Below are 24,431 nucleotides of genomic sequence, written 5' to 3'. Positions count from 1 at the left end.
TGTATACCTATCAGGAGCGCGGTGTGCAATAACAGCAACAAAAAAAAAGGGAAGAAGAAAAACAGGCAAAAGAAGGAAATCGATCGTCTCCGTGGCCGCTGCACGCATGACCATTAACCTACATCGCATCACGATGCACGTATCGATAAAAAACCGCTTGACGGCAAAACGACGATATTACATTTGGGTATTCCGTGTCCCCGATAAGAATTATTCCGCGAATTCGCGCGATGCACGCTAGGAAGCACGCGGCCCGCGGCCCGCGTGAGCCCGGCGTGACTATATCTGATATTCGGATCGAGATGGAAACGGATTAGTACCCGCCGCGGAAATAAAAACGGGCACGGATCACTGGTGCACGGTGCACGCCGCGTTCAGTTGCGAGAGCTGAATGCCCGTTTACATGCGCCCGGGTGAAAGTGCGGCACGTCCGCTTTTTTCCGTTTGTACTTTTAACCGCGATTAGTTCAAGATCTACTGTTACCACGAGTTTATTGAATCTGAATTTTACATGGAACTATTTCATGCTTCTACGAATATTAATCTAGATACAATTAATGGACCAATTCGTTTCAACCAATCTAATTCGATAATTCCTCCTTTCCCCGTTTTATCTTGCGAAATATTTAAGAAATACTGGTGAAATCTCGGTAAAAATTTATTGAGTTTGCAACTTATTATATTATGAGATTAATGTAGTATTAGAATAATCATTATTACAATAATTATATTGATTAGTAGGATATTGATTTTAGAGAAAATTACTGCGAAATATTTTACAAGCTTATAGCTAAATATCATTTGCATTCTAATTTTTCCTTTCTCAAGGCGCTTCTGTGTTTCGAGATTGCGCGCGCTCGATCGAGGGGGATCCAATTTTATTCTTTCGGATGCATGAATATTCGAGGGACGTGGCGCGGAAGTAAACGGCAGCGAGTAACGAATCCCCGCTTTAACGATCGGGGCATTTCTATCTCATCGCATCGATAGAATCGACACCTTCGATTGCAGCTGGTGCAATCACGCGATGCATTATGAAGCGCAGTAGTTTCGCCTTGACGGGCGATCGTTAGCGCGGATTGATCCGCGCGTTTTCGCGTCGCGACGCCCCATCATCCCCGTTGCTCCGTTAATTCCGTATAAACCGATGGAATCGATGCCGTCTACCGAATAAATTAGCGGATGCGCGCGCGCAGATAAAAGGGCGAGTGTATATTGAGAGATGCAACGTGCGATGTAAGCATCAGCAAGAGAGAAAGGGAGCGCGATAATGTGTGTATGTGACTCCGATAATCTTGGTCAGTGAAGTATTTCCTATAATAACTGCAATGCTACATCGATGGTAGAATACCTTTTTGCATTTATTGCATTTATTGTTATAAGATCGCAAATTAAATTGCCATGGACAACTGAAATAATTTATCTTTTAATAATATAATTTATTTGCATATCAGTTACTAACAGCTTACATTTTGTAAGAGAGACGGATTATTGAGTGACATTGTTATTTTTACATTTCTTAAACATTAGCAATAGTAGATTCAAAATTTTATTCGAATAAAGTTATATACTTGTTCTCTTATTTTTTAAGAAAAGACCAAGTGTATTTTAAAGTATTTGTGTCATTGTTTTTGGAAAGATTTCATATTATTAATTATATTAAATATCTATACAAAGATAATTCGTAATTAATGACTAATTTCCTTGTTTAGATAAGACAGAAATTTGAAAAGAAGAACATACAGTTTGCTTGAGGATTAAGTTTCACAGGAGAGTGCACATAGATAACACAAAACTTCTTTATACAATTTTAAGATTCCAACAGAATCTTATTTCGACGTATCCTTACAATCTTATATCTCAAGTTATTCAATATTATTAACAAGTTAAAAAGTTGTTAAATAATATTTATCGATATCTTTCCACAAAGATTTTCATCTCAGAATTAAACGAGAAATCCGTCTTTAATGTTTTATGCGATGATCGCGGATTACTTTGCACAGCGATTGTTTATCTCACTGTATACTTATTATGAACGACAAGCGCGTTCCCAAATGAGAACGATGATACAAATGGCAGAAACGCGTTGACGATTCTAAGCTCGTTCGCCGGCAAACTGATGTCGGCGATGAGGCGCTCGCGTAATGAATGCCCGTCAAGGGAGAGAGAGAGAGAAGAGATGGTAATCGTGGATGCGACGAACGAAACGCTTCTTGTTGTATTCTTCTTTCTCATTTCAGCCGGTGGGATTCGTGACTTTTCACACAAGGGCAGGCGCGGAGGCGGCGAAGCAGGATCTGCAGGTAATAGCCCTTTTCTCGCAGGCGCCGCGAGGCAAGGGGAAAAGTCGCGGAGAAGGTGGTAGACTCTCCCAAGGGTCTCAGGGTTGACGTGCGGTTGATCTAGTATACATACACAGTGACACTCACTCGTACAGATATGCTCGGCAGTATTTTTTTTTTTCCTTTACGACTCCACCCTGCCTTAGACTCTCCAGCTGGCACGGGTTAATGCTACCTCTAGCTCTTACCTCCATTAGTTACTACATCCACGAAACCTCTCTATCTGACTACTCATTTCTCTCTACCGTAGCTTTTTCTCTCTATCTTTCTCTCTTTCTCTCATTGGGACCAAACGTAGTACTACCTTTTGTCTACCTGTATACGTACCAAGGCGTATTGTAATAACGCTGCACCGTGTGGCATTATCGATATATCTATATATGGTGTTGTTTGCCTTCCGACAAGTATCATCCCGTTGCATATACATATATCTAAATATATATTCGAAAAATTCGCCGACGCTGCGAAAGGAATTATTAAACTGTAGTGGAATATGCCAAGAAAAGAAGTAGACGATCTTATTTATGCATCAAATATCAAATGATTAAATGATAACTTTCAAATTTAAAAAAAGAATATTATAAATTTAGAATGTTATAATATTTGTAATATTTTAGACTTTAAATTTCTGGATCAAATTTTCGTCTCATATTTTCTCTAGAGTTTTAAAATTTCTCACACTTTTACAGACAACATTGCATTTAACCATATCAAGCTAAGAAATAATTTTAATTTTCTTTTGTGCACGACAACTGTGAATACACGTATTGATCATTTAACATATGAATATATTTATATGTAACGCGTACCTATATATGTATCTGTAAATACATATATCTGCGGGGTGATCAACGTTGATTTAAAAACTTTTTCGTAACGTCACGCGACACACTTTGGTATACAGCTATATATATAATTCGGGCGCGGAATAGCTTTACAGCTTTCGTTGCACGACAGCAATCAGATCGAGTTTTCTGGTTAACTTGGTCACCCCGTATAGCTCTACCATACCGTTGCAACTGACCTCACGCAATCTGCAATGTTATATAACCCAAGTACGGCAACGGTATACTACTACGTACGTATTGTACGTACCGCGTAGAGAAACATCCTTTTGTCGGATGGACACGTTCGCTGGAAACACCCTAGAACGAACTAACGAGCCCACCTTATGAATACACGTACAAGGAGAGAAACACACACACACATACGTGCATACATGAATACATGTCTACACGCCCTTGTGCTAATTTCCCTTCTACCTAGCGTAATCCCATGTTATTATTATACCTACATCACTTTCGTCGCTAGCCACCTGTGATTCGATCGGCCCTTTCGATTTGATTTCGCACGCGCAAAACATACGCCACAGTTTGAATAGAGTTTGAACGCTCGGCGTAGCTTTCGAGTCTTCTGATATTTTTTTATTCTTTGAAAATTAGTGAGAAAATTAAAAAATTTATCGCGCTATTCTTAGACTCTTTTAAAAGGCAAAATATCTCTGTAATTATGTTTCTTAATAATTTATGGTAAAAGATGGTTGATGTAGAACGAAGATATCTGTGATGATGAAATTAATAATTTCTGTAAGTTAAGATACAATCTGTGTAAATTATTTTGAACATTCGTGTATAGATTTTTGGAACGTTATCGGTATATATATTTATATATTTATATGCAATGATTTAATAAGTAATTAAATATATAATTAGTGTTTTACATTATTCTATTATGATTGTATTGAGAAAGTAATATTTAAATGTTCCTACAATTTTGCACTGTCAGTTTTTAAAATGAACTGAAACGAATTATTTTGACTAAATATCCGAATGACAACGATTTATGGAATATCGATTCTCTAACGTTCGTATTTTCGTAAACATCAATCTGACTTACTTTCGCGTTAAATTTACGGTACAAAATGAACAATGTCAGTGAAGTATATTGAAGGAAAATAACTCACTGCAAAATACGTGATCGATGTCATTAGAGTGGATAGCGTGATCAGTCTATATTTCTGTAGACATTATTATTGTGTTAATAAGAATAAAATTACAGGTATTTGCATGAGAAATACCATTACATTTGTCGGAAAAAAAATACTTTTCGCATATGTTATATAAATGTATATTAATAAAATATAAAGATTTATAGTACATAAAATGGCAAATATTTTTTATGCCACGAATATGTTAATTTTCATTAAAAAACAGATATATAATACACATAAAACTCTCTTTTATCTTTAAAAGATATTTACAACTCTTTGCCTTTCAACCAAAGGATCAGTTTTAAGAAGTTGTTGTGAAAAGAAACACAATATGCCTAGAAAAAACATGAAAGATCCTCTAAAAGCGTAATTTTATTTTCTGATGGAAGATTAACCCGACACGCTAGTGACGAAAGTAGGGCTCTCCACTATCGCTCTCTTATCTAATTTTTTTTCTTTCTCTCATCTTTGCCTTACTACACTACCACCATCCATCCACGTGTGCTCCCGATTTACTAATTTAGGGAATCTATTTGCAGCAGGGGGTTAGATTCGATCCTGATATGCCACAAACCATACGTTTGGAATTTGCAAAAAGTAACACAAAGGTTAGCAAACCCAAGCAACCAGCCGCTGCAGCAGCCACCTCGCACCCTGCTCTGATGCACCCTTTAACGGGACGTAAGTATGCACCGCCACTCGTTCACTTGCTGGATACGTCTCACTTACTATTTCTCACCCACTGCACCGACTACAAAGTGTCCCACTTCCTGTTGTCACTCGGCTGTTTTTTTTTTCAAAAGGATTTTTTTTACATACGTACTCCCTCCCCCGCCCCCTTCACCAGCCACCGCAACGGGATCTGAGATCTCGTCGTCGAGAATCGTACGACAACTGATCGAAGTACGAAGGGGTTTCTCGCGGCAAACCTTCGCGATTAATATCATTTTGCAACGTAAGGTGTGTACACACGAGTATATACAGGTAATGTACACGCGGTATGCGGTTACAATGGCGCTTACGTTGCGCAAATTATCGTGCTCATTACGGCGCAGATCGGCGATAACAATATCTGTGTCGAGTATAGATAATCTCCGATTTCCGTGGTGACTATATACACTGCGAATCCGCAATCTGTCTAAAGTCAACGCGCTGTTATTTTCTCAAACAACATTAGACCGCGGTTCTTTGTTCTCATGATGTGTTACTCCAATTCAGATTTGTTTATTTATCTGCCTACCTATCTTCATTTATACTTATTTAAGTTTTAAATTCTTAAATCTCTCTCTCTGAAAAGTCTAGGTTTTTTACATCTTGTATTTTATTATAAATTTTATATTCATACACAGATATAAACATTAATTATTTGATGTTTCGTTGTTTTATTATTTATTATATATTTATAACATATTTTATAAATGCATTTATTATATATATCTATATTGTAAAACGCGCATTTAATAAGCAAAATATTTTATTCTCGTTTAAATCTTTGTTAAAAAATTCAGCCCATACGAATAAAATTGATTTATTTTTAAAATTATTTAATTCGACTAAAATAAAATAAACAATTCTTTTTAGATGTCAGATGCTTTTATTTTGGTCTGTGCGAAATCAATTTTAATAAATAATATTTTAATTTTGTAAAAATATGTTTGTGCCTGCGTACTTTTATCGTTGTTGGACGGTTGTGTCTAATGCGTGTGGGCATGCGTTTTTTAAGGTATCCTGGGTATAAATCATGTGCGCGTTATTGACATCAAAAGCTATAATATTAAGAACATTTTTAAGAAGTGCTAGTCATCCGTCCATGTGCATTGCGCGGTGCAGATGGGTGGAAAATATGAAGATAATTTATTATAATAACAAATGGCACAATTTATTTATTAAATATGAATTGGAATTATATAAATCTCTCATGCTCTCTTTATATTTTTAGGATATTTTATATGTAAAAAATATCTCTCTGAAATAATATAAAATAAAATTTATTCGGTAATAATTATTATTTGTAATTAAATATTATAAGCAAGTAAAATTCGTGGTCGAAGGATTAAAAATTGTGGGAAAAATTTAAAAATAATAACTTATAATTGACATAATTGATGCTACGTAATTGATTTACGTGCACTTACGTGGGATTATTCCGAGCGATACTAAAACAGCTTAATGGCAAATGCAACGTGATCTTGCTAATGCAAGTGTGGAAAATATGTATAGGTATTTTGTATAAAAATGTCATGGACAGAAAGAAAGGCGATCACGAATGGTCAAGCCAGGCGGTATACATATATATCTCGCGTATCGATCACAGGTAATGGAACGAGAGGGGCAGAATAAAGTTGAATAAATCTCGAAGGTCCGCACGTTTACGGGCTACATGCGCGTTTTGCGCACGCAATAAATATGTATTTGTGTCACATTGCGGAAACAGACTTGCCGGACGGACGTAAAGCGCATCAGTTTCCGAAGAAACAGTGACTGTGATAAATTTTGCTGTTGCTGGCGCTGTTTGATTTTTGTATAGAATATAAGATCGTCTTTATTTCCATAATATCCGAACGCATCATCCGCCTAGCGGTGATTTATTACCCGTGTCAGTGACGAATGAACTCGAGCTGCTGTTATAATGGTCTTTGTGATATAATAAGGTTGAGAGATTTTAGCATATTAGTAGATTGTTTTAAATATAAAATGAAACAATTATGTTTAGAAAATATTTTTAAGTCCTCATTGTGTCACTAATTTATGAATTATGCATTGATAAAATAATTTATAGCCTTTCTTAATTATTCTCAAAATACTCTTTCCACGTTAAGTTGATTATTAAATCGTTTAAGTCTTAATGAAAGATTACAGAGAGAAATACATAAGTTATTTATATTATTGTAGGACCATTTGGATAATAATGTCTCTTGAGCGATTTTCTAATGTGGGGAATTTGGCAAATGTTTTGCGATGTAGGAAGGCGAATCGATTATTTAATTGTCTAAACATTACCAACGGTACTATCCTCCTCGACTGGAACCAGCCGTTAATGGCGTTCTTAATATCGCGTAAATAGACCACATCCAGCGTCGGGAAATTTCGCGGAATAATTTCGTTTTAGGTGGTAGCAATTTCGTACGATGACCCAATTTCGCCGCGCCGCACGCCAAGCCACGTCAATAAGACATAATCGAACTGCTAAACGTAGCGTCGACGAGATTATCTTTATAGATACCGAAGAAATCGGAGAAATAAAATTATTGAAATAATTAATGAATTTTCGCTACGTTCAATAATTTTTAGTTCGCGTAAATTACGGCATTATTGATAATTTTTAATAGACAATTTTAGCAAATTACAAATTAAAAGGTGTTTGTTAATTTGTGAGATAATTATTTTAAATTTTGTAATTATCTGACGTGTTATACATAGATTTATATGTATATATTTTATCATGTAACTGACGATTTTTCTGACGAATATAGATTCGATTTTTTTTAAATGAATTAGATTTGATGAGAATTATAATTGTGAAGACGTTTAACATTAAAAATGAGGAAATATTGATCTTTGCTGGGTATAGATACACGATATATATATTTCTGAGAATATAAGAGTTATAAAATACATGCTTTCTGGGTTGAGATAAATTTTGGAATTTGTTGCCAACACTTTCTAAACTTTTGGAATTATATTTGACGAAACTTCCCTCTTCCATGTTTCGAGAAATAAAGCCTCGGCTTTGAGTTTATCTGAAGTAATTCGTTGCTTTTAAATCGAATTTAAATGTAAACAATATCTTGGAATAAATTTACGTATAGTAGCAGCATACCGGTAAATTAATCTTTAACGCGAAGAATCCGATTTTGAAAACAATAATACAAGTTACGGTAAAAATATAATTCTGACGTAGGTACATCAGATTTCATTCATAGTTATAGATGACATAAGAAAATTTTGGATCCTTCTTTTTAGATTCTCCACAAATTGAAACGGAGAAAGTACTATAATAAAAGCGTTTTATATTACTATATTCATAAACTGTTTTATTTCTTAGAATATATAGGGATATGTTTAGATCAACGACGGTACAACAGTAACTTGGCACAGATTTCGTAATGACTTCAGTTACCATTCACTTTGCGCGGAATGCTCGTATCGATGATTAAATGTGACTCATATACGGGAAGTTTCTGCACTTTGATCATGCAAAAGCGACGAGAGAAAAAAATACAAACGCATGCCAGCTTTTTGTGGCGATTCTCAACTCTATTTGTATAAGCGTTTTCTAACTGTGGTTTTAGAGCGATTACAATTGCAAATACTTCACTTACAGAATTATTTTGCGTGTATATTTAGTCGCGTATGTACGCACTGTTATATGATCTTTTTACTCTTATATTCTTAAAGAGAAATATTACATATTTACTTAAATTAGAAAATATAATAAATAACAAGTATATATAATAATTCTGAATTAATTATGAATAAATTTTATTTTAATAAAATTTGTATTTAAACTTTATTTTTAACTAAAGACGTACAATGTTCAGGTTTATAATTATAAACAATGTTTGCTTTCAATACTTTTGTCGAGGAAAAATCGATAAAAAAATCGAAAAATCTGTTATTAAAGTATAATGCGATAGAGGTGTTGTAGGAAACTTCGTAAAGATTCTTCAGGGACCTTGTTCATCGCCGAAGTTTAGAACAAATTTTCAGTTGAGAGACACTGGCTTCTTGCATATCAAAAGTTACGTGAGACGCGCGCGGGCTCAATAAAATTTATGATCGCCACCTAAACTGTTTGCTGGTGAATTATGGAGGAGAATAGTCGTAAGGAATAATCAGGTTAAATTGTATCTACACGACCGTTGGTGGTCGTTAATATCCGACGTTTTGTTGAATAGCCGCACGAACGGCTTTCGTATTTTTCTACGTAAAGTGTAATTAACGGACAAATTACAGAGTACCTAAAAATACCGATACATTTTTCAATGATTACAATTTTATTAGATACAGAGTAATCACATTTTTCTTCTTGTCTTCTCCTTTTCTACTTCTCTTAGAGAAATTATTATCTAATATCTTTAACAATTGCGAAGTTTTAATATTGCTGTTTCAGTTTCAATAATGTTCGTTGGAGATATTACGATCGTGCAGTATAAAATACGACATCAACGAAATTAATGCAATAAATTGTCGTACTTGTTGTATTAAAGACGCAAGATTTGCGCGGCGTGAAGACGCGCACGTTGATTGTACGCTCTGAAATTCATGGTCCATTTAACCGAGTTTTCCACGTTTGACCGTGCGTGCTCAGACATATTATGCATTATCTACGCGTGGAGGAATGCAGCCTGCATTTTCCCGCTGGAAAATGGTATGCTCGGTTGGCTTTTCGCACGCTGCATGCCGGAGCCCCCGCGCAATGTCGGCGCGATGTCGGTGGAGCCGCACCGCAATAGCGTTAGCGTTAACATAGATCCGCGCATATGTGCGTTATATTGAGTTCCATACGCGACGCCAAGAAGGTGTTGCAAGTATAGGTTCGTGTGAAAGGCCATGAGCGTTGTTCGCGTAGTTCGCGAGGGTTGCGTGTGTCACAAATGACGGGCTTATGAATCGATATAGAAATTGCGCGTCCTCTTAAAAAAAACTGCTCTTTCGTAGAAAATTTTTCCCCATCGGATACATACCTCATTTCTTATTCGCATATGAATGCGACACGTGCTCGAGAATAATTATTATCGACGTCTGTAAGTCCTACGTTTTCCGTGATCGACGACAATAAACAATTGCATCTAGCCGCGCCGGGAATTCTCATAATTGTATATTTGTTATATACGTTAATGCTCTTTTGAAATGGGTATAAATGTAGTTCTGAGAATCGTCCTACATGGAAACTGAGTCGAGTTGATTTATATCGGATAATTCACTCAAGTTATTTATTTTGCGGAGTATATGGTTTATACCACTGTTAGCATTACGAAGTTAATAACAAATATTTAAACAAGTTATTTATAGACTGATGTAAAATCTTATTTGCGTTTTCATTTTATTGTGCATTGAGTTTGCTAATTTCTTATTGTAAACATAGCATTAACCTCGATATATTGATTTGAATAATGAGATATAAAGAAAAACGGATCACACGATATATAATCAGCGATACATCTGAGGCAATTGAGCAATAAATAACACGAGAGACATATATAATACATATACTTTCAATATAAGACACATAAATATGAACACGCTAATCAAGTGTGAGAGCAATATATTTATAAATTATATAACGGACACTTAATATTTTACATCTATAATTTCTCTCTTATCGCTGTTATGTTATAGCAATTAAGAGTTTAATTTTTATATACAGATATAAATATTAATGCTGCAAGTTATTAATGACAAAATTTACGGATAGAAAAGAAAAGAATCTCCAATTTATTATTGCAATTATTAATTGAATGAGAAACATGTAAATACAATTCACATAAATTCTAAATACTGAAAGATACACGCATTAACTGCAAATAACAAGTAAAATTTTTGCACAATATGAAAACGGTGTAATGAGGTTTGTAAGATATATTCCTAAGGTTCGGATTAATCACTCGGTCATAACGCCTCGCGAAGAGAGAACGCATTGTGCAAATAAATCTCCACTGTGCAATGATACGAGGTCACTCTATGAACACGCGAGAGGTGTTAAATGAAATGTTTCGCCGTAACTTTCATCAACAAGTGCACGAGAATTGGATCACTTCGAAAGAAGGCAATAAGACTGAAGAACGCAAGTCATCAAAATTATAAATCTATCATAATGGTTGTGTACAAGCTATTCTTACAATTGTATGTTCAAATCGCATTGTTACGAGAGAGCTTATGATCAAAACTCAAATAATATCGTTTATGAATTAATTAAAAATATGTTGTGCAGTTTATATATGTAAATGTCTAATCAAGTTTTTTAAACGATCAATTAATACCTCATTATTCGATATACAATATCTTTATTATTATCAGTTTCATGGAGTGCAATTTAGGAATTAATGCGAGGAACGGGATATGATTTTTCATGAATATGTTTAATTACGTAATAAAGTCTTTATAGTTAAATAAATTGGAAGGCAATGTGTTGTTTTCCAATTTATTGGATTCACTTGTCGTTTGCGAAATAAATGGAAAAAAAATAAAAAAAAGTCTGGTCGTCGACAATGGTGAAAGCTCTCTCCCTACCTAGACGGTACGCGTTTACTCGAGCCTGTGTGGTTCACCATGCGAATCGGAGGTCAGCCTAGAATCAATAAAGTGCACAGTCGTGGCAGGGACTAAAACACACCACCGAATGGCAGACATATACACGTAAGGGCTTATATGCAGTGGCTTCTGTTGGCGAACAATCACATTTTAATGAAAATAAAGCTTCTTTGCTCGAGGGAAGGGGGGAGGGGAGATATAAATCTCAGGAGATTGCATGGGATTTACAATAGTTGCTCAACTTTTGTTGAAAATTAAATTGCTGCATTTCTCTTGTTACATAAAAATGTCGGCTTGCAAAAGGAAACAATACGATCTTTGCGTTGCGGATACAATTAGTTTCCATGTATATAGAATAGTATCATCTTTTCCATGTATATAGAATAGTAACATCTTTTAACACAACTTAGAAATTAACTTGTAACAAAGATATTCAAGAAGAGAGAGAGAGGAAGGAAAGAATTTTGATTAATTGGAACGTTTTGGTCAAAAATATTTTGTGACTCAATTATGCGGCTTTTCACAATTAAAGTTCTGATTATTTATCTTTTATTTCCGTTTGTGCTTTAAAATTTTTCACGAATAAATCGTTGATTAACCGATGATTTAATCGGGAATTATATAATTATATTAATAATATCAAAAATGATAAGTTACAATTTAATTTGTATTACCTATTTATAATTCAGGTTAACGTATAATTACAATTGACATGGAAATATTGAAAAATGCTATTAAAAATGATTTCGGTAAATTCAATTATGGAATTAAATTACAATTATACGAAGAGAGAGCCTTTGAATTATGTATTGCTATACATTATTTATTGTACGCATTGTTGAGATACGTTATTTCAACGATAAATCTCAGCTTAGTTACAGACGTATTGATACATTAATATCTTCAAGATAAAAATACTTTTTAAGATCTATGCAAGATTGTAGTTGGCTTGTCATCGAAAGAAATAGATCATATGCTGTCTAGTTGATCGCACGGACATATGCAAGCGAGTGACGCAAGATTTTCGCGATGCTCGATCGCGGTGCGTGGCGTATGAAAGAGCGTTTTGTTATACATTTGCCTCTGTGGCTCCGACAATTCATACAAGTAAAAAAATTGCGGAGTAATTGCGCGTTCGTGACGAAACGCGACAGAAAAGGCGCAGTTTCATATAGACGCAAACTTCGTGTTGACTCGTCGCTACTGTTTTTTTCTTACAAATTTCACATTTGTAATAGCAATCACGTATGCGAGTGCCAACAAAAAGAGGAGCAAATAGGCAAAAAGAATATTCTGCAAGAATTCGCCAGCTTTTTTTTATCGTTTGACTCTCTCCATTGACGGAGAAAAGTCGTATATTTAGGTAGCGCCATTAAGCTGACACAACAAAAATCGCTCGGAAATTAGAATTATATAACTAGAGGCTGAAATGTTTCGAAGAAGATAAACAATGTAAATATTATATGAATTGCGTAACGAGATCAGTGTCGCGAACGAAGTTGTAAATGAAGGTTCGCCGGCGAGTCGCTGAGAAGACGCTCGGTTTACCATTGTCACTGGCTCGTAACGCCTAATCATAAGTCCCTCTCCAGCGATTTACCGGCTTCCAAGAAGACCATTTTTTTCATGTCGTGCCGTCGGCGATTACGCTCGATGGCGCACTGTACTCTGCCATTACACCGCGAATAATCTGCGTCGTGGTGCTCCTTGGAGTGGCAATATTTGCGACATAAAGTTTCTAAATTTTACTTAAGCGCTAAATGAATTTCTACTAATTATTTATAAATAAGCTTATTATATTTTTGTTCATAAATGAAAAACAAATAAATAAATAGAACTAAAACATTACAAGAAGAAATACAAGTTTTTACATATAGCAAAATAAATGTTTGAAATTTTTCGTAATTTAAATAGCTCTGCTACATTAATTTATTTATTTTAAATAAAAAATATAAAAATGTATTTTTAAAGAATATATTTTCACGTAATCATTAAAGGATAAGAAATAATTATTTTTCTAGCTCATTATATCGATTAATTCAATATATAAAATTGTGGTATTTATTAATTATATAATATCTATTGAGAGAGAGGATGTATAGTAATTTATATATAGTCTTTTATAATTACTATTTGCGATATATAGTCGTAAATCAAGATAATCTTTAATACGTCTGAGCTTTTATCGATCTTTTTTTAATCTCATTGTCCAACTTTCGAAAATCCCTGTACCGTAATTATCGTTTCTATCTTCGTACGTCTTCGTAACTAAAGCAAAGAAAAGAAATCATGAATTGGACGTTATTGATTGCGTAATCACTAGTCTAGTAAAATGTTGATTGAATTGCGTCCACTTTCCTTCGACCACGAGCAAATGGTGTAATGTTTTATCGTTTTTTTGCGTCAGATACATATCTAATCTCGAACGCGAATAGGACAAAATAATTTTGCGTTTTCATTATAAAAAGTGCATTGAGTATCTCGACGATTACAATGCTAATAATCTGCGCAGCAAATTGCTACGACCTTTCGGGCCGCGTCGGAAAGTGCGTTTCACCTCGAACCCGATACATTTTATGCGATATTTAAATAACTTGTTTTGACCGCGAGTAACACGGTTCTGTGACCTGTTAATAATGAATATCATTAGTTTTGCTATAGCAAAGACTAATAGGCAGCTTTTACGTAAAAAGCAGTGTATGCTGGTAAATGAAGAAATAGATCAATTTGAAAACAAATTTTTCATAAGAAGGAATGTAATAATGTTTTATGTATAAAAATAATGTTTAGCAAAACTTTACATGAAAGCTGCCCAAAAATATTGAAAGATTGATATAAATAATTATATATTGAACAGGATATTTACTGTATGTGTATGTGTATGTAAAGATATCTACTGTGATATAAGCAAAATTTTAACCTTCCGATATATTTCTATTTCTAATAGAGTTTCTAAAAATTTTTTTTACTTTTGTATTAAAAAATTTTAATTACAAATAATTTTATTAATTTTGTTAAAAGATACTTACAAATATAGTCAACATTTAATAAATCTTTTTCTGCTAATACCTATTACTTTTATGTTGGAAAATGTCAGTGCATTAAATTAAAATATATTTATGATATATCCGATGTGAAAAGGATAAAAATGTATCTCTGGCCAGTATTAGTAGATATCCTGACGAGCAAGAACGCGCGTGAAACGCGGTTCGCAACCGCGCATTTAATTACTCAGGGGAGCGACTCTGTCTAATCCTGTGCTCTATTGCAGACCTAGGGAGTCCATTCTTCCCCGGTGGTCCTGAATTGTGGCATCATCCATTGGCGTATTCTACAGCCGGCGAATTACCGGGCACGCTGCAACATGCGACGCTGGTGCACCCGGCGTTACATCCTCAGGTCCCCGTACGTTCCTATCTTTGACTATCTGCAGACAAAGCTCTGGAGCCGCCGACGAGCGCCCCGATGCACGTTAGTGATACATGATCGTTATACTCGATTACTCTTACATGGTAACAAGGAGATTCATGAGGGTTCAAGGACCGAAAATGCTTTCGATCATGGCTACCTTGAGCCCTCGACTCCTGGATTCTTTAGATTCTTGGGTGTTGAATTTTTTAGCGTTTTAATCCTTCGGTATCTTTTTAAACCCTTTAAATCCTCGAATTTCTTAGTTTTTCGCGTAGACCTTTAGGTTTATGAACCTTTAGATTTTTAGATTTTTGGAGAAATAATATTTATTAAATATTTAGATTATTGCTTTAAAGGTTTTTATGCGAACTATGTATATAGGGTGCTTTATCATTATCGCATCTTGAATAATCAGTTTTAATAATTAATTTGATTTTTTGATGAATTTGGAGTCGACTTTTCCACCTAATCTTTGTAATACATTTTTCAATTATAAAATTGTCAAAATAAACTTAAATGAAGATAAAATTCTGCTCTTTGCATGTTTAAAATTTCCCAATGTTATTTATTATTAATAGCCTATAATTTGAAACTTGTGTATTTGAGAAAAGATCGGTTGCAATTGGAAAATTGATGCGGTGATGATACCTGACCCTGTATAAACATTACATAAAACCAAAATAGCTTAACCGTAATGAATAATACTATGCGAATTATTATAAATAACATTTTCTTCCGTATACGCGTGTAATATCAGTCAGCATATTCGAATGTTATGCTTTATATCGTCACAAAATCGATAGCGCAACTTGTCGTCGCACTGCGTGTCCTCACGTATTATGCAGAAACGTGCAGCCGTGTGGGTATATGTCACGCTAGCTTCGAATCGCGGAGTTTCGAAGTTATTGCGACGTCTCCGTAGTTTGTCGCGACATGGATTAATTATGGTCGCCGTAGACGTTAATAAATCCATGGCTTACTTTTTCTCCAGTCTACCCGCATCGTACATACTTTCCGCCGTTTTAATTTTACAAGCTGGGGAAGAGTATTCAAAACTTGGGGACATTATATGTTGATGATATCTACGGTTCGGGCTTATTTCATAGTTATTAATGAAGATAAATGATGAGTAAGGTACAACCATAAATAACTCCGATAAGCCACATGTTAGGTAATTAGAAGCATCTAATCTAAGGGTATATGGAAAGTTAAATGAAGAGATATGTAAAGACATAGAAATAGGGGTATACATACATTTTCCATATCAAAGTCTTCGTTATTTTTCATCTTTCGTTTAAATATTTTAAAATCTGATGTAAGATTGAAAAGAGACATGTTCTTCTATCTTAATACGGTTTTTGATACGACTAAAAATTTGTATCTATTAGTCTTATCTAATGAATACTTCAGAGAAAAGATTAATATTCAATGAAGCTCGAAGCTCGAAGAATCGGAAAGATTGTTCAGCGCTAGTATACCTTCAATTTTCTTTAAGATATTGGCGATGCCAATTCGGTGGTACCAATCCACGACTTTATTGATTTTTAATATCGCATAAGTCTGTGCCAGGTTCACGTGGATATCTGTCACGCATTAATGCCGACCCGTAACTTGCTCGTGAAACACACCTCTACCGATTTCTATGAGGACAAATAGCGCGACGATATATAGTCACGAATGTGGACGAACGTGATACAATCTCTACTTTATCGATCGCATTGCGTATGATATTATGAGTTGCTTTTTATACTGTAATAAAAGATCAATATTATTTCGTTACGTGCCACAGCAAATTATGGATTAATCGAGAATGCGAGGATAAAGAATCGTGATACAATGTTATTGTGAATATATCTCGATACTCAGTGTTGAAAATTGATAAATTTTGGGAGAAATAGACAGCTGAATTTTTTAATATTATTAATTGATCCCCCCCCCCCCGACACTTCTGGATTTTATATAAGTAAATAGCATTGCTCAAAATTATATTTGCTTGAATTTTGTGATTTTTTGAACTCTTATATTTTTAGGTGTGATAAGTAGATAATTTTATATTTAAATAATCGAATACTTCGGGAAATATTTATTATTGGATTATATTCTTGGGGGTTATCGTTTCATATAGTTAAGTTCTTAAATCTATAAATCATTCCTGCATCGTTCAATCTTAAAGTTTCTAATACTTAAGATTCTATAAGTTTATGATTCTTCCTTCTTGTTTAATACTGATGCCGTTACAGATGAAACTTCGCAAAAATCGTAAAAGTATACGGTTTTGTAAAATATAAACTAAATTCTTAAAAATAGTTTTACACGAGAAAAGTCAGATATATGAAACTGTTATTTTATGGCAGGATATCGATTCAGCAAAAGGATTATGTTGAGAAAGCTTTTGGAAGTAATTGAAATCAATTTTTTACAACTCACATACACACGTCAAATTTCAAACATAAAATATCCTTATTACGAAAATTGAGAGCACTGCCGATATTCTTTGAATTTATCCGCACGAGAGAGAAAATCTGTTGCATTGAACGTTTGATAAATCGAAGGCTCTCGAGCCCGGACTGCCGCGCTATTATTTCCTTTTTCTCCGTACGCATCTTGCCTTTAACGGAAGTAAAAAGGAAGCGAATCTCGAGATATCCACTTGAGGAATAACGAACCGAGAACCTGGTAGCAATAACGTCGGAACTTATTAAGTTGAATATCTTCTGCGATCCAACTCGATTAAATGTATTCTCGAACGACTTGACGAAACCGAGAATCGTTGGCGAGATTTATCATCGCTTTGATAAGTTAATAACGATACTCAATGCAAATGATTCAGAATCATTCCTTTCATGTTGATATCTTTTACAGACATATTTGTATGTATGTATTAGATGAGAAATCTGCTGTGTTTCCTTGCGTTATATAATTCATTTCGATGCGATTGATTGGTCATATATCAATCATTATTTTAAATTTATCAATAAAAAGTATTGTGCCGGTAAAAATAACTTCTCTCTCAAGAGATTAAAAAAAAAGTGCTTTGATCTGTGATTAGAAGTAATATGAGTTGACTATTTTGCATAGCAATTTGCAACATACAATTTAAGACCATTATTACAAAAAAGGTTTAATGTGGACTTATAATTAACGCAAATATGTTCACGCAAGAAAAATGTTTAGAAGACATACTTAAATTCCAAAGGTTAGAACATACAGTTGAAATTTCTCTTAGATTCTAATTCTTTGGATACCTGTTCGTTTTTCGCAATATTTTCGCGAATGGTACGCGCTGTTTCCTTCGATCGAGGAAGTATGTTCCCTATGTCGGGACGACCTTTAGACTTCATTTTTTGCTGTCTGAAAAGGTGTAATTTTTTGTTGAAGGGACAAATAATAGGGCTGGGAAAGACAGGGCGGATTGACGCAAACGCGTCGATCTGTGCGAGCAAACCGACTACTCATGGCCGAGCGGAGCGAGTTGAGTGTATGACGGAATTATTTATATTTTCCAGGCGCCTATGTCCCTGCCGCATCCTACGACGTTGACGTCGATACACGCGTCGCTGCCTCATTTTTTACCGTCGCCGGCACTGGCGTCACCGGTCGGATCACCCTCATCACAGCCGAACATAGCCGTCAGCAATGCGCAGTGCTCCACCCTCTTCGTGGCAAACCTGGGCCAGTTCGTGTCCGAGCATGAGCTAAAGGACATCTTCAGCAGGTCAGACATCTTACCCGTTTGCATTTTATTTTCTTTAATCCATAGCCGTATGCGAGCGAATCGCATATGCTCGCTTATCGGTTGCGCTCGCTTATCGATTTATTATATTTATATATTCTATGGCAACCACATATGTGTGTGATTATCGCGAACCTATATAAGGACAGTTTTTAAAATGCATCAAGGTGCATTATTGCCGTGTGACGAAGGTGTAGGAGTCGCGAGATAAATTTATAAAAATAGTATACACCAGACAAAAGTTCTAGTAAAATCCTATCTTAATTATACACAGTGATGAAATTAAATGTTTCTTATTATTATATACATATATTGAGACTTTTAACGGGATCTCAATTTACAGGCTGCAATACATAAAATGACATATAAAATGTTATTTAAAGACCGCGTTCACTATACAATAGATATTTTATTTTATTTTATTTTAACGCAAAATGTCAGAAGACACAAATATTAATCATAATTACAATGATAACGAAGATAATAGATTGCTCGAAAGAACAAAGTCATGTTTATATGATATGCATATGCTGGTAGTAAATGCGCGTCAATTGCGATACGGGTACCGATACACGTGGGTCTTATCAGTGCACCACGTGGTGGCGATATCACGATGTCGTGGTGTGTTCGAAACATTTGCTATGCTCGATGAATGAGTAACGGAAATACGGCGGTAAAAGCATTTCTGATATCTATGAATAAATTTTAGAATTGTTATACTTTTTAGTTTTCAATTTTTGAATAAAAATTTTTCGGATTTTTTAATATTTTATCTCTTCGACCTTTAGATTATTTTATCTAGTGGGAATCTTTAATAGAAAGATTAAAAAATCTCTCGATTCTTGGATCTTTGACTTATGAATTCTAGACTCGTTAAATCTGTAATGAATCTAACAATTAGATTTGTTAATACATATACTTAAATAAAAAAAATCCTGTAATTACAACAATTTTTAAATTAAAATCAAACTTACGTGAATAAATACCAGATGAACTGAAGATCGGTAGTTTTGTGTTTAAAGAAGTACCTTGTTGTGTGCATTGTTAATGATTTACGCCGTCATATAGTTATATAACTTTAGCAAGGATGTATGCGTCCAAGGATTTCTTGCGTTGGACAAAAAACGCCGATAGAAATCGCGAGCATGGCGTCAAAAGCGTGTAATATATGCAATCCTTATCGTTCCTGACGCTTGAAAAATTTGCAATATACTTATTATTAATTATTACATTATCGTTCTGATTGGCATATATCACAGGACGGGAACCTTCGGGTCATAAAGAATGTAAAACGCAAAATCGTAATTAAACATGGTGACCCGCTAATTGCGGACGGAGATATTCGCAATTAGACTGCTCGCTTAAGTGTCAGCTATCCAACAAGCGGTAAAGTTAAAATATGTTATCCGGCCGGGCATTACAGTTGCGCTCGCGTAATAAATTATTTTCATGTACCCCGCCATGCGGAACCTTCCCACGATCCTGAGCACGCCTCCGGTACGTCGTGAATCATTGAGTCGAGAATTACGGACTCTTTCGATATGTTCTACGCTAAATCGGTTAAACCGCGGTTAATATCCGCCGTTTCGTATATACATAAGTTTCTACGTAGGAATAGGAAAAACTGTGAGATCTGGTAAAAAGACATTTATTTATCTTTGATTAATGCTGCGAACCTCGATCACGTATTTGCAGTCGCGGGATTATAATAATTGCCGGTAACAAGAGAAAGTTACGTGAATAAATTTTTGTAAGTTGCACTGCGAAATTATATGAAACTGCTAGAATACTTGGATACTTTTTGTTTAATAGAATATTGGGAGTAGTTGTTTTGGTAATTCTGATATCGATTACTATGGTGGCTATTTAAGAAAGCAGAAAAAAATAGAGACGAAGTTTAATAGTTGCATTGGAAAAAATTATGAATTAACAAAGAGATATGATATATTTCATATTTTTATACAGTTCATAATTTGCACATTATAAACTCAGAAATTCAAGGATCTAAATATTAACAGTGTAAAATTATATTTACCCAACTTCTAAAAATATATAATTACAGAAAGAGAAGATATCTATAATATATAGGGTCGGTACGAAAGTAATGCCTCCTAATTTTTTTTCTTTCAAATCTGACGCCATAGAAAATTTTGCGTTTGACTGAGTTGTTACTTGAAGTCTCTAGTTGCACTATGTTGAGTGGTGTTGTGATCATTTACGTGAGTCTGTCACACGAGCAGTTCGAACTGGTGTATGTTTCAGATATGCATAACAGACAAGGATGGTGGTCGAATTTCTTATCGTGGAAGAAGTGAGTTCCAATGGCTGCGTTCAGCGGAGAAAGCAGTTCAATGAGCGCTCAATGATTCTTTATTACAATTGGTTTCTACACTTGGATCCAGGGAAGAACTAAAGGCAAGATTCAATCATTTAAAAAAATCACTGATCGCTCGTTGAGTTGCCTTTTCTGCTCAACGCAGCCATTGAAATTCATTCGCGTCTCAGAAATGTTTATGATAACATCATTTCTGAAATGCGAATGGATTTCAATAGGTCTCACTTCTTCCACGGTAAGAAATTCAATTACCGCCCTTGTCTGTTACGCATATCTGAAACACACATCAGTTTGAACTGTTCGTGTGACACACTAACGTAACTGACCACTCAACCACTCAACATAGTACAACTAGAGATTTCAAGTATCAATTCAGTGAAACGCAAAATTTTCTATGGCGTCAGATTCAAAAGAAAAAAATTAGGAGGCATTATTTTCGATCCGTACGTATATTGTATATATGTATATATATATAATTTATTTGGAAATTTATGCACAAATATATTCGTTGATTCGAGAGAAAAATAAAAATTTAAAAATAAAATATTTCTTTTCGATAATTATAATTCTTTCGATGATAAAAGTGTTTAAGTAAAAACTAAAATATATTTTATTTAGTTTAAGATAATTTAATAGCAAGAATCTAGAAGAAAATGTTTTGACTCTTTTTTCGCGCGATTGAATAATATACACATATACATATTACCTATTATGTCTATAAATCTTAAATATATCAATTGTGTTTTGTTAAGGAAAGCATATCGTATGAAAAAAATTTATCAAATTTATATTATTATTTAAATGATACTACCACAGTGTGTTTACAATATCTAAGTTCTTTTTATCTTTCCTGTATGTTTAAAATCATACTATTCATTTATTTAAACACTACTTATTCTTATTACTTATTTTTCAAACATTAGTTATAGAATTTGCAGTTAATCGATATTCGAAATAGAAAATTCTCACAAGATAAGAGTTGCTAGTACAACAATTTCATTGACACACAGTGTACGAATAGCGATCCAGAAGACGCGATCTACTCTTTCGAGTTTCGCCGTTGACGGAAGTCTGCGTGCGACTGTCTCGTAAGTTCCGCCGTCAATAGAGAAGCTCTTCCTCCCCCCGTATAATTAGCCCGCGAAATCTCATTATCCCGCAAACCCCAGAGTTCTGCAGTATGAATTCGTAAGTGAGTGCCTGAGTTAATTACACGCGTTTGCACGTGCGAGGGGCGCGCTGCGCATTCTGCAATTTTCGGTAGCTCACAGGAGTATTCGACGGAATTTCGTCGTCGACGACGTGAATACATTGCGCTCGTCGCATGTAATTCATCCGTTGTTCTTGCACGGGTAATTATTTCGTGTTAATACGCTTGAGAAAAAGCACATTTGTCGAAGACAAAAAAGACAAAAGAATTTTACAATCTTGCGTAAATATTTGGATTATAGAATGTGCATAGGGTTATTGAAAAATATTTTTCTATGTAAGATTTAATTTCTTTTCCTTTTTATAAAATATGAAATCTAGCATGTTTCAGAAACCCGAATCTTAATTAATCGTTATATAATTGCTTAAATATTTATTAATTTTAAATTTTGAAAAATCTCAGGAAGTAAACACCTTTCTCTAATTTTTTTTTCTTAAAAATAGGTTTTAAATTAATTAAAGGATATATTGTAGATATAAAAAAGGGGAGATATTTAATATCGACTCTAGAATTATACAAGTCTCTGGATCCATGAATTTGTGAGCTTATATATGTGCGTTCTCGTAGATTTTTATGCATTAATCAGTTTGTAGATCTTTAAATTTATTAGAGCTCGGGTTTATATTTATTTAGTTTATTCTAGTTGAGATTTGTAAACAAGCAAATTAAATCGATGACCATAGTAATCGAAAGATAACAAACAACCGACAAAACATCAAGTATCTCCACCTAAATTTAATCGTCGTGCCGAGGGCGCGATGATAATCGAAATTGTGCAAGTCCGTCGTGAACGCTGAAAGCTTTGTACTAACAGCACCGCCTCCAAACATCACTGACATCCGCTAATCATTTGCCACCGTCGTAGATTGTAGGCATATAGGACGCACCTGTACTAGTACCCGTACCATGCGACCAGTGCCGTTTACTAATTGTCGGTGTGCTGAACGGGTTTGCACGGAGGGTAATGTCCCTATATCGCGAACATAATCGGCTAATTGCGGATTTGCGAATGCACTGTGAACCTAATACGAAACGATTAAAATGGAAGGAACAATGGTGTAAAATAGAAAGAAAAATATAAAAATTCTACTATAACAATCTCATTGTTTGTTATAAAATGAACAATATAACAATGAGTGATAATCACGAGAATCTATTTTACATAGATATGCTTCTGTTGATAATTTTTCAAATATTTGATCACATTTTTAAAAATAATTTCAATTATTTCTGCGATATTTCTTATATTTAAGAAAGATTTTGCAAAATAATAATTGTACAGATTACTTTATTATTTAATTTTAATAATTTTCTCTTTTTACATACAATTATATATATATCTATATGCATTGTATGTATGTAATTATCTCTGTACATGTTAAATTCCCCCAAAATAATTTGCGCACATACATGCTAAGGTAAATAATTCACAGCATTTAACGATCTAAATTCGATCCTGAGTTTGTGTCGCATCCCCTCCGTGTAATCACCCCATGTCGGCACCGCCTGACACCATCGACACCATTAATGACAACCAAGCAGTAACCAAGACCCCCGCCAAAACCCTTCTAAACTTCCCCTTTACCAAAGTACTGTCTTTACGACTAACTAGAGCACGTATTGTACGCTTCTCTTATTTGTGCACAGTTTTCCTGGTTTCTCCCGGCTTCGTATGCACACGAAGGGAGGCTCGCCAGTGGCCTTTGTCGAATATCAAGACGTTCGCTACGCGGCCCAGGCGATGGCCACTCTCCAAGGATCCTTTCTCCTCTCCTCCGACCGGGGAGCGATACGAATCGAATATGCAAAGTCAAAAATGGCCGAGGTGGGCTTTACAAATCTCTGGATCGAAGTAGGTTTCACTTTATGCTACGATAGACCGCTGCAAAGGACGCGGGGGGCGGCTCTATTTGAAATAGGCGAGCTTTCGTATAAGGTATTCGCGAGCTCGAAACCCTCGGTGTTTATTCTCGTGGTATTCATAAGGCGAAGATGGTCTTCGAGAGATCCGAGAAAGATCTTAGCGCGCGCGAGGATTTTAGCGAGGGCGTTTCTCGCGCACTTTGCACATGCTGAGAGCCTCGACGAGAGTATTTTTTGCGGTCAAGCGTGGAGCTTGCGTACCTTCGAATACCCAGCGGTCTCGCTTATGCGCC

The 24,431-nt window shown here is 34.9% G+C and overlaps 1 protein-coding gene across 2 annotated transcripts in view; it reads left to right on the top strand.

The window, feature by feature from the left end:
* LOC139768681 (protein couch potato) overlaps window positions 1–24,431 on the top strand; it is a 91,744-nt gene that overhangs the window by 49,168 nt on the left and 18,145 nt on the right. Inside the window, exons 4-8 of one of the 2 annotated variants that reach the window (XM_071699124.1) lie at window positions 2,241–2,303; window positions 4,872–5,013; window positions 14,858–14,991; window positions 18,504–18,712; window positions 23,923–24,127. In XM_071699124.1, coding sequence (XP_071555225.1) covers window positions 2,241–2,303; window positions 4,872–5,013; window positions 14,858–14,991; window positions 18,504–18,712; window positions 23,923–24,127 — 753 coding nt within the window. The remainder of the gene's footprint in view (window positions 1–2,240; window positions 2,304–4,871; window positions 5,014–14,857; window positions 14,992–18,503; window positions 18,713–23,922; window positions 24,128–24,431) is intronic. The other variant, XM_071699133.1, reaches the window with a different exon arrangement.

The sequence above is a fragment of the Temnothorax nylanderi genome, unplaced genomic scaffold (genome assembly GCF_030848795.1).
Source record: "Temnothorax nylanderi isolate EJ_2023f unplaced genomic scaffold, tnyl_v1.0 TNYL_tig0002_pilon, whole genome shotgun sequence".
Lineage (NCBI taxonomy): Eukaryota > Metazoa > Arthropoda > Insecta > Hymenoptera > Formicidae > Temnothorax > Temnothorax nylanderi.
Note: the sequence above shows the minus strand (reverse complement) of the source record. Positions and strands in the feature narration are given on the sequence as shown.